Below are 11,635 nucleotides of genomic sequence, written 5' to 3'. Positions count from 1 at the left end.
GTGCGCCACCATCGCCCGGCTCAGAATGCACATTTTTATTGTCTGCTCGGTTGCTCTCAGAGTCTGGTTCTGAGAGAAGCAGGTCTGTGGATTGACTGTGAATCACGCGTGTCCTCATGCTGTCTCCACTGGACACTCATGTGCAGCCAGAGACTGCGCTTTAGTTTCCTGAATGCTCTGTCCCGAATGATCGCACAGGAACATATTAATTACAACACTGCGTGGCCAATGGCTCAGGCATATTTCTAGCTAGCTCTTACATCTTAAACTAACCCATCTCCATTAACCTGTGTATCGCCACGAGGCTGTGGCTTGCTGGGTAGGTCCCAGTGTCCTTCTCCTTAGGCAGCTACATGTCATCTCCCTGACTCCGCCTACTCTCTCTACATCTCTGTTTGGATTTCCCACCCGGCTTTACTCTGCCAAGCCATTGGCTGAAGCAGCTTCTTTATTAACCAATGGTAATAAAACATACTCACAGGATACAGAGGGGAGCCCCACATCACTGTTGCGTTTGAATTTGTGACCCGCTTGTGAGGTTTTTCAGCGAGTGTGGGTGTTTTGCGTCTGCTCTTACTGAAGGACTGTTTCCTGATGCTCATTTTTGAAGGGTTTCCAAGGAAGGTGAATTTGCTGAGCAGTGTTTTCTCTTGATAATGGCTATCTATTTTTAAAAACAATAGAGCAATTTGTTTGCTTTTATTTTATGTATGTGGATGCTTTGCTTTCGTGTAGCCTGTGGACTCTGTGAGTGCAGTGCGAGCAGTGTCCAGAAGAGGGCGCTGGATGCTGTAGAGCTGGAGTTAGAGCCTGATGTGAGCCGCTAGTCCCCTGTAAGATCCAGGAACGTTCTTGCTCACTGAGCCTCCTCTCTGGGCCCTGATGGTTCAGTCTCAGGCTGGCTGGGAACTGACTGTGCAGCACAGCTGGCCTTGGATATACAGTGATCCTCCAGGGCTGGGGTGACAGGCATGTATCACCACAGTGGGCTGAGTCAGGCTGTAGATGAGGTCTGTGTTTAGTTCACGCATCTGTGAATTTCAGCTGAGTCTCCCCGCTTTTCTCCCTGCAGTTTATTCACTGATGACATAGACATGTTTTAGGCACACGCTCTGCTATGCCCTTCTAGAGAAACACCACAGGTATCAAGAGCCTGCGCTGTCTGGTTCTCCGTGTTATAAAAGCAGCCACTGGGAGTAATCACCTGCATAGGTTAACTCACCTAGGGGAACAGGATATTTTTGGGAGCAATGATCTCAAGCCAGTTCACCTTCCTTTCCTTCCTGCTTTGCTTCTTAGTTAGTGCGGATGCATTTCCCCTCTAATTTTCATTTCTTTATGTATTTTTAAGGAAGAACATCCACCAAAGTGTTCTCCACTGTGTTTGCCCTGCTTGGCCTCTTCGTTTGTTTCTTTGGACACAGATTCTGGAAAACAGGTATCTTTTCCCAAGCTGACCCTCATTCTGCTAGCCTGGGCTACATAAAGGAGCCCCTTTTTCACAGAAGAAAGGAACATAGTAAATGAACTGCAAAATTAGTGAGTGACTATTAAATTATGTAACGGGCACCGCCCAGGGGGGGCGCACTTGTATCCATTACCCATTTAATAACAGAACCGTGACTGCCGACTTCTGACGTTTCCCCGCCTCTCGGATGACAGTTCTCTCTGGGAATAGCCGTGGGTTCTGAGTTCTTGATGCTCTGGCGCAGACTTGTAAATTAGATGCCTCCATGCGTTGTGAAGATGCCTGATGTAGGCTTCTGTTTGTTTCCCATTTCCTGATGGTTTCCTCCCAGAATTATTCTTCGTTGGTTTCATCTTTGTGGGCTTCTTCTTTTACATCATCATCACCAGACTGACATCCCTTAAGTACGACGGTGAGTACAGTTGATGGTTTAGCCGGGGGTCCAGACAGGGAACTGCTGGGTTTGCAGCCACTATGCCTCCTGGTGCTTAACCTGCACTGGGTGCCGTATGCACGAAGCGCGAGACAATGGACAACCTGCGCCTGGAACCCTGCTCCACCTCCACATCTAGGCTTGTTTTTCTGGGTACAGCAAAGAAGTAGGGTCAGGGCCCATGCTTGTAATCCCAGCACTCAGGAGGCTGAGGCAGGAAGATTAAATGTTTGAGAGCAGCTTGTGCTACATAGTAAAACCTTGTCTGTGTTGAAGGATCTCTGAGTTCAAGGCCAGTCTGGTCTACAGAGTGACTTCCAGGACAGCCAGGGCATACAGAGAAACCCTGTCTCAGGAAAAAAAAAATCAAACAAACAAAAATAAAAGGTCTGAGCCTGGAGTGGCTCAGCAGTAAATCCTCTGCCTGGCCAGTGAGATCCCAGTGCCACAGAAACAGATAAACCTGGGTGTGGTCAAGTGCACCTGTTAGTCCAGTGTGTGTGAGCAGAGGCGGAAGGGGCAGTGTGAGCTTAAGGCCAGTGTGGACTACAGACTAAGGTAATGGCCCACATAGCACACACTCCCCACTGGGGAAATACCTCAAACATTCTCTCCCCAGCTCCATCTGTTTCTTGAGACAGCTTCTGAAGTCACTAAACCTGGCCTAGAACTCACAGTGTAGCAGAGGCTGGGATGAAGTTCTGATCCTTCCAGATTAATGGAGTTCCCTTCATGCCAGACGAGCCGCGTCCTCAGCCTCCCCCATCACGGCCCCCTCCTGCCAGAGCCCCTCAACCTCCATCACGGCCCCTCTCCTGCCAGAGCCCCTCAACTTCCATCATGGCCCCTCTCCTACCATAACCCTTCACTCTCCCATGGACCCCTCCCCACCACAATCCCTCCCCCCCACCTCCCCTTGATCAAGTCAAGATTCCCTTAGCCCAACACGGCCCCTCCCCCACTGCGGCCCCTCCCCCACCGCGGCCCCTCCCCCATCGCGGCCCCTCCCCCATCGCGGCTCCTCCTCTACCACACTTAAGATTGGTTGTCACTTTTGCTTTCTTACTGACAAAGCCGGCCTGTGCCCAGCCCTGGGGTGACAGTGTCTTTAAGGACATGCAGGCTGAAGTTGAGCTTGAAGCCGGCTGATCCATCTTCCTGTGCCTTCTCCCTTGTGCAGTCCGCCTGGTCCTCACCGCTGTTGCGGGCAGCATCGGCGGGATCCTCCTGGTGGCCTCCTGGTGGCGATTTGGGACCCTCATGCTCTGCATGCTGTGTGTTGGACTTGTGCTGGGCTTCCTCGTCTCTTCCGGGATTTTCTTCACGCCTCTGGGTAGGAGCCGCTGACTCTCATGCTGGTGGTGTGTGTGTGTGTGTGTATGAGAGTGTGTTTCACAACTCTGGGTAGGAGCCGCTGACTCTCATGCTGGCGGGTTATGTGTGTGTGTGTGTGTGTGTGTGAGGGAGAGAGAGACAGAGAGAGAGAGAGAGAGAGAGAGAGAGTGTTTCACTCTTCTGGGTAGAAACCGCTGACTCTCATGCTGGCGGTGTGTGAGTGTGTGTGTGTGTGTGTGTGTGTGTTTGGGGCGCTCTGAAGCTGGTCAGGAGTCCGCAACTTTTGAGTGTTTTAACCCCCAGGGTCTAACTTGAGTCATAGGAGAGACCTGGTATGTCTGCAGAAGAACAGGGCACTGCCCTGATTTGCACCGAGCTTGGAGCCTGGTGCCGTGTCCAGTGTCCAGTGTTCTCCTTACCCTGTTTCCATTCCACCCTCCGCCCTCCCCAGCGCTCACGCCTTCCCCAGGCAGCTCTTGGTGCACCTAGGCTGGTTCTGCAGGGCTCCTTCTGTGTTGAAGGATGTGTTTTAAGTAATTTACAAAAATCTGATTGGGGATGGAGAGACAGCTCAGCAGTTTGTAGTTCGCCTTTGCAGAGAACGCAGTTTTAAATTCACTGTGTAGGCTGGCTAGCTTGGAACTCATCGTGTAGACCGCACTGGCCTTGAATTCGCAGGGATGCTCAAACTGCCTCTGCCTCCTGAGTGTACCACCACACCTGCTCCTGGCTCCCAAGTGTCTGGGAACATGGATGTCTGTCACCACATGCAGATTTTTTTTTTAACGTAGTTTGTAAAAGATGACCTCATGTAGCTGTAGGTCACCCAAGGTGTGCTGCCCACTGGACCATGACCGCAGAAAGTGAAGTGTGTCCATAGCCTGCTCCAGTCTGTCCCGGAGTTCTTCATGCTCATGGTTCAAATCTATTCATGTTGAGTTTGCTGCTTACTCCGACTGTTGTCCGTGGGGATCCCCCATTACAGAAGTTCATAAATGCTTGAGCTGGAGGGGAAACTAGGAGCCCCCCTCCACTCCCCAGTATAAATAATCCAGTCTTCCCACTTTGGGGGGAGGACAGAGTCTAGGGCTGAGATCCAGGAGGGAAGGCGCTATGGCACCCTCTTCAGGTCATCCTGGAAGGGGCTCTCACCTCATCTAGAGCACACCCTTGAAAAGAGATGTTTGCTGGACAAAGGCTGCACTCATCTTTAATCCCAGCCCTGGGGAGGCAGAGGCAGGTGGCAAATCTCTGAGTTCCAGGCCAACCTGGTCTATGGAGAGAGTTCCAGGACAGCCAGGGCTACAGGGAGAAACCCTGTTTACAAACAAACAAACAAACAAATGCACGCAGGGCGTGTGTGGATTATACTGACCATTACAGAAGGCTGGAGTGTGCTAGCCGCCAGCGCACTCCCTGGCTGTCACTTTAAGCCTCGTGTTTGTAGACAGACACCAAGACAGTGAAATTTAACTTGTGGACCTCGTTTATTCTTGATTTCTCCGCTTTTCCAGGAAACCTGAATGTTTTCCGTGACGATGGAGTGTTTTGGGTGACCTTCTCTTGCGTAGCTCTGCTCATCCCAGTTCTCTTCCTGGGCTGCCTGAGAATAGTAAGTGCTTCGTGCGGCTGGGTTACTCATTAGCCCACCCTCCATCCTCCAGGAACCACCCATCGAATGCTTCATGTGTTTTAGTCACTAGGGAGGGCTCTGGTTGCTGGGCTGTTCTGTGATCGATCGTCACGTGTGTTTATCCTTGTTTTTCTTCAAAGTTGTTATCATGGGGGTTTCAGGTCAGGTTTGCTTTGTCCGCCAGACAAAGAATTAAAAGGCAGGAGAGAAGTTAACGTTCTTAGCCAGTTTTATTGAAAGCGGAAGTGTGTGCACACATACCCCATACACACACAGACACCACACCAGCGTGGAGGGACACACACATCTCACACACAGACACCACACCAGCATAGAGGGACACCCCCCACACACACACACTGACACCACACCAGTGTGGAGGGGACACACACCCCATACACACACACATCCCACACACAGACACCACACCAGCGTGGAGGGGAAACTGAACCCATCTTAACCCCCGAGGACTGGGACTGTGAACTGTTTCTGGTGCCTGGGGTGGGCTCCCCTCCCCTGATTTTGGATTGGTCAACTTAAACAAAGCTGATAGGCCTGTAGCGTCAGGTAAGCAGGTTCTGGACCAGCTTTAACACACCTGAGCGGCCTGGACTGGTCCAGAGGGGCTGTCGGGGATAGAAGGACTGCTGGCCTGTTTCCTGTCAAGGGCATGAAGACTTGGGAAGTAAACCGTGTTCATATCTGTGGCCCCTTCCCTACCACTCCATCTGTCCAGGATCTGTGTTGTCCCCAGTCCCTGAGTGCCAGTGCCTGCCAGCACAGGAGCAGAGCAACCCAGAGACTTTAGTCTTAGCTGCCTCTGCAGGATGGCTCCTTTGAGTAGATTTTATTGCGCAAGTTCTTTGGGGAAGATTATGTTCTACAGCCTGGTTGTGCTTTGCTCGGCGGCAGGGCCACATTCTGAGGATATCGGTAGGTATTTGCCATGGTTCAGACATCCAAGTGTCCTGCACAGACCTGGAGGGCCAGTCACCCTGGAGCAGAACCCTGCGGAACGGTGTCATTGCGTGTTGTGCAGTGTTTAACTTTACCTAGTGCGTGCCTGGGGCCCACAGACACCAGAAGAGGGGTCCAGGTCCTCTGCAAGAGCATCAAGCGCTCTGAACCACTGAGTCAGCCCTATTTTGATAGTCCAAACAGTGTGGTCAGAATCTACTATGGTGGATAGGAGGGGCCAGGAAGAGCTAGGGGACAGGAAAGAAAATGATAAAAATATACTGTCTGAAATTCTCAAGTAAATCCCATTATGGAGATCAAAAAAAGGTGGTTTTTACCTTGCTTTTTCACTAGCCCTTGTGATTGCTAAGATGTGGGCCCTTCCCATAACCCTGGGCGGTGGTGAGAGCTGAGGCTGGCCTTGCTGTGTGGGTGATGACTGTCTCTCTTCTTCTGCAGCTGAACATCCTGGCCTGTGGAGTCCTGGGCTCCTACTCTGTGGTGTTGGCTGTTGACAGTTATGCATTCACCAGCCTCTCCTACATCACTCTGAACGTCCTCAGGAGGGCGCTCAACACAGCTTTCCGAGGGGCTCTCCTCAGAGCGCCTTTCCAGACTAATGGTAAGTCTCTTCAGTCCAGAAATCACAGTGATGTTCAAGTGTGAGCTCGCAGGCATCGCCTGGGGCCGGAGGAGGAAACACGGTAAGATGCCACGAGTGTGTCCTGCCAATAAGCGAGGATTCAAATGTCCCCTAAACCTCTAAGCAGACCTGTTAGTGGGCTCCCCTGCCCATTCTCACATCGGGAGGCTGTTTGACACCCATGGGTGGGGGCAGATGAGGAGTGAATGAGAATAGTACCCTAATTTAATTTAGAACGTATTCCTTTGTTTCCTTATTGACGATTCAGTTAATTTTTCATCAGTGATCATGTAGTTACCTTAATTAGATTTTTGTTCATTACCAATCTTCCATCTTAATGTGTCTTTGAGACAGAGTCTTACTCTATAGCCAAGGCTAGCCTCAAACTCACAGTGATCGTCCTGTCTCAAGCCTTACAGAGAGGGCAGGTGTGAACCCCAACACACGGTGGCCTTTGTTAACCTTCCGAAGGAAACAAATGAGCACCACATTTACAGAGCTTTCAGACTGTTGATTTCAGAAAAGGTCAGACACAGCACAAAAGAGCGCATCTTAGAGTCTTAGGCACGGCACAGCCAGGGCTGTGGGAGTTTTAGGGCCGATCTTTGCCGCTGTTTATTGACAGTCCAGATCTACCCCTTGGGGTAAGAGGTCAGAAGTGGCACCGTATGTTCAAAGGATTCTCTCCCTGGGGTGGAGGTGTCTACCCCTGTCCTAAAGTTTCCGCCACACGATCCATCCCACCAGAGTTCCGCGTGGAGAAACATGGTGTAATTACAGAGCCTGTAATTCAAGAGCTTGTGTGACCCCAAGGCAGCCACATCGGAAAGTCTGCACCCAGCACAAGCGATGTAATTCCCATTGCCACATCTTTGCTGGGTGCTCAGTGGAATCACCTCACGCCATCCTTTGTTCTCTGTGTGTGAGCAGGCCACCCCCCTGGGAATGGACTGGTTTATATGGAGAGTTACTAGGGCAGCCGCACCTGTGGGTACTGCATGTCCATGTAAGGTTGGAGCTCCAGGGAGAGCTCCACGGCCGACTTTTCACTCCCTGCTTCAACTGTCTGCATGCTGTATGAGACCCTACTTTGAAAACAAGTCCGGGGTATCTCCTCACGCCTTGGCTTCTAAGTGCAGAAATACATGTTTGGATACAAGTCCAACATGGGAAAGAAGACGTGGATTTAGTCCGTGAAGGGTAGTGCAGTTGCACACTAAACGTTACACAGTTCAGAGCCACGAGTGGTGGTACACACAGCACTCCCAGCACTCAGGAACCGAGGCAGGATTGCCATGAATTTGAGGCTAGCACAGGCTCATAGTGAGTTCCAAGTCAGGCTACAGAACTAAGATCCCATCTGAGGGAGGAAAAAGAAAGGGACAAGGAGGGGAAAGAGAACCAAGGGCTGCAGAGGCGGCCCAGTGGGTACAGTGCTTGCTCCACATCGTGGGACCTGAGTTGAGATCCTTGGAACCCATGGAAAAAGCCAAGCATGACAGTGGGTGGGGCTTGCTCTTGGGTCATATTCAATGGGAGAGGCTGTCCAAACAGCAAGGGGGCAAGCGATATAGAAAGACACCGGCTGCCCGCTCAGGCCTCCACATACATGAATCTACATACACTGCACATATACAAGGTTTTTTTGAGGCAGTTTCTTTGTGTAGCCTTGGCTGTCCTGGAACTCACAGAGATCCCCCTGCCTCTGCCTCCCAAGTGCTGGGATTAGAGTTGTAGGCCACCACCGCCTGGCTATACTTTTTTTTTTTTTTAAATAAAAATATCTGGATTTGGTGGCTCATGTCTGTAATCTCGGTGTTCAGGAGGGTAAGTCAGGAGGATTTCCCAAGTTTAAGTGCAGCCTGAGCTTTAGAGACTTTGTTCGCATGTACAAAGGTACCTTTTTCCTCTAGACTTCATCGTCCTGGCTGTGTGGGGGATGCTGGCCGTCAGTGGGATCACACTGCAGATTCGAAGAGAAAGGGGACAGCCGCCTTTCCCGCCCCACCCCTACAAGCTGTGGAAGCAAGGACGGGAACGCAGGGTGACGAACATTCTGGACCCCAGTCACCACATCCCTCCGCTGAGAGAGAGGCTGTACGGCCGATTCGCTCACATCAAGGAGTTCTTTCAGAGGGAGCAGCCGGCTGGAGAGCGGACGCCCCTGCTCCTGTAGAAGGCGGAGGGCTTGGTCAGTGTCCCTTCCTCTGGCGTCCTCATCCAGACCGCCCGGCTGCCCCAGGTCCAGTGTGGGGTCAGCTACGGTCAGTGATGGGCGATGGCCCTGTTGATGTACAGTAGTAGAGTCAGGATTATAGGTGACGATACGTCACCGTAACGGCTGGGTGTAGATACTCATTTCCTACAGTCTTTAGAAGTTACCTTTGGTTTATGAATATGATTGATGTGTTTTATAAACTACACCAAAAAATAAAAATGTCGGTTCTCCCTTAAGCCCTGTTTTCTCTCACAGCTTCTTGAGCAGTTTTGACTCAGTGTGAACTGTGGAGGTGAAGGCTGGCAGTGGGTAGTTACTTGCTTTGTGTGTAGAGATCTTTAGGGACTTCATTCTGGGCCCGACTGTTAAGATTAAGGGAAAAGTAACTCCCCCTTTTCACTGAAAGCAGTCTGATTACGTGGCTGCATCGCATATTTTAAATCAGGAATCCTTCATTTCTTTCAGTGTTTAAACACGTTATTTTAAAAAACAGTGGCAAACTATCCTAAAATGTATCAACATAAATTCCTTGTTTTGCCTCTTAGACTTGAAGTGGTAATTTATATAACTAAGTTATTTCTGTAATTGAAATAGCTCAATTTATTAAAGGTAATAGAGCTTGTATATGATTAAGTTATTTATAGCCCAAATGAAGGCCTGTTTTTGTTTGGGGGCCATTTAAAGCAGTGTTGTCTGCTGACCTTTCTCTTGAATTGCTTAGATGAGTGGACATATGTCAGGACAAGCTGGTTACTTGGTATTGTCACCACCATGAAACTTTTACTTCCTAGTGCTGTGGGGCAGCTGCATTAGCGCCCTGTGAAGTTGTTGCTAATCCACTATTGTTACCCAACTCCTGTGCTCCGAAGCTCAGAGGGAGTCAGCTAGAACTGAGGGCTGCACCCGCCTCAGGATGGGGTTGTGGGCTGGGAGCTGGCTCCCTTGACATTAGTGCCGTAGCCACTGCTTTCCTGGTGCTGCTTTGAGTCTCTTCCCGGTACAGTCTGTTACGGAAATTTCAGGTAATGGGGGGAGTCTTTAGTTTGGGTTTTGAAAACATGTTTTGAAGATGAAACATAATGAAAAAAAATATATAAAATGAACCACTTTTGTTTAAAAAGAATTCGTATTCTGTTATTATTGTCTGGCTTCAGCAGACAATATTTTATTTTTTGAAGAAAAAATAGCCTATAGTCATCTCTCTCACACGCCTGTTGCAGTTGCGAGAATGTCGGAGAAATCCTGTCTGCCCGGACACATGGCCAGTCAGGGCTGTAAAGGGGAATAGGCTTTCCTGGAGGGAGAATACAAGCCATTTTTAAATTTTCATGACTTTTAACCACTTGTATAATATTTGTAATAAATACCTATTTTGAAAAAACACTTAAGGCCTTCCTATTGTGACGTCTCTAGTTTATACTGGTCAAGTCTGTGCTTACGAACAAAACTATCTAATCTGGAAAATGGCTGTTTTAGAAACTCAGCTTAAGAGTGATAGGAAGTGAAGAAAATCCAGGATATGTTATAGTTTACATACATACATACATATATATATATAAATTTACTTTAAAAACTCTTAATGATTTATTTTTATGTATATTGGTGTTTTGCCTGCTTATATGTCTGGGTGAGGGTGTCAGACCCTGGAACTGGCGCTATAGACACTTGTGAGCTGTTATGTGGGTGCTACGAACTGAACCTGGGTCCTCTGGAAGAGCAGCCAGTGTTCTCAGAAGCTGAGCCATCTCTCCAGCCTCTAAGTCTCTTTAACTTTTGAGACAGGATCTCAGGAGGCCCACACTGGCCTTGAGCTCTCTATGTGGCTGAGGACAAGCGAGCTGTTTGAGCCCATCATGGCCTAAGGCAGTGCAGGCCACGGTCAGCTCCAGATCTCACAGACTGGTGTGCGTGGGGTCTGCCGTTAGTCCCTTACTCCCTCTTCTCTGACAGCAGGCGTTATCAGAAACCCTTCTAGAGCAAGCTGGTAGCTGAGAAACTTGGGACAACACTGAACAAGCAGTTGGCCAGATTCCTGGTGGAGTGTGAGCGGGAGCTGACAGGACCTTCTGTTTTAGCCGCTCCACACAAAGTACCAAGTCTGGGGTCATTCTCTGTAGGGAGCCTGGGTCCCAAGCAGCTTCTTGCAGTCTTACGGCCCAAGCTCCTTGAGAAGAATGGCCTGTTTTCAGGATTAGTAATTCTATTGTGAGTACAGGGTTAACTGCTGGCACTTGATGAAGACTTCCGTTGTCTGAGGGAGTGGCTAGTTGGCTGATTTTGCTGGAATGGAAAAAGAACGCAAGGCTGAGGTTGCATGTTATCATCCACTCCTCTGTGGCTGGGACGAGGCTAGCAGCCAGCAGGGTCTGCTAACAAATCCAATGTAAGACATAAAAAGACTATGGTCTAAGATGCCACATCTTTGTACCCTTACAAGGATGGGGAAGACTGCAGAGGTCTGACATGTCTCTAGGGGTTAGTGTGCAGGTTGTGAGAGAGAGTCCCAGGGAATTAAAATACTCCATAGGTTAGATTGGGGAGACCGCAGAAGAATTGAGAGGAGTTATAGCACCACACAGGAATAAGGCATTCGCATAGGTGAACACACATACACATGCATGCACACACACCCTTTTTCTCTCTTATGTACTAGCACAAACGGTCTCCAACCCCCACACAAATAGGTCTAGGGGCTGAGGATACAGCTTAGTGATGCAGCATACAGAGGGCACGCAGAGCACATGCATACACGCAGAGTGCACACAGAGCACATACATGCAGAGTGCACACAGAGCACATACATGCAGAGAGCACACAGAACACATACATACAGAGTGCACACAGAGCACATACATACAGAGAGCACACAGGGCACATACATACAGAGAGCACACAGAGCACATACATACAGAGTGCACACAGAGCACATACATACAGAGAGCACACAG

The 11,635-nt window shown here is 49.6% G+C and overlaps 1 protein-coding gene across 1 annotated transcript in view; it reads left to right on the top strand.

Moving 5' to 3' along the window:
• Nucleotides 1–10,060, top strand: part of Tm7sf3 (transmembrane 7 superfamily member 3) — a 34,099-nt gene extending 24,039 nt beyond the window's left edge. The window contains exons 7-12 of the mRNA XM_005364604.3: nucleotides 1,352–1,438; nucleotides 1,800–1,880; nucleotides 3,082–3,234; nucleotides 4,751–4,848; nucleotides 6,286–6,448; nucleotides 8,383–10,060. Coding sequence (XP_005364661.1) covers nucleotides 1,352–1,438; nucleotides 1,800–1,880; nucleotides 3,082–3,234; nucleotides 4,751–4,848; nucleotides 6,286–6,448; nucleotides 8,383–8,645 — 845 coding nt within the window. The 3' untranslated portion in view covers nucleotides 8,646–10,060. The remainder of the gene's footprint in view (nucleotides 1–1,351; nucleotides 1,439–1,799; nucleotides 1,881–3,081; nucleotides 3,235–4,750; nucleotides 4,849–6,285; nucleotides 6,449–8,382) is intronic.
• The last annotated feature ends 1,575 nt before the right edge of the window (nucleotides 10,061–11,635 follow it).

This window comes from Microtus ochrogaster (assembly GCF_000317375.1).
Source record: "Microtus ochrogaster isolate Prairie Vole_2 chromosome 14 unlocalized genomic scaffold, MicOch1.0 chr14_random_2, whole genome shotgun sequence".
NCBI classification, from domain to species: domain Eukaryota; kingdom Metazoa; phylum Chordata; class Mammalia; order Rodentia; family Cricetidae; genus Microtus; species Microtus ochrogaster.
This window is presented reverse-complemented; position numbering and strand designations above follow the sequence as displayed.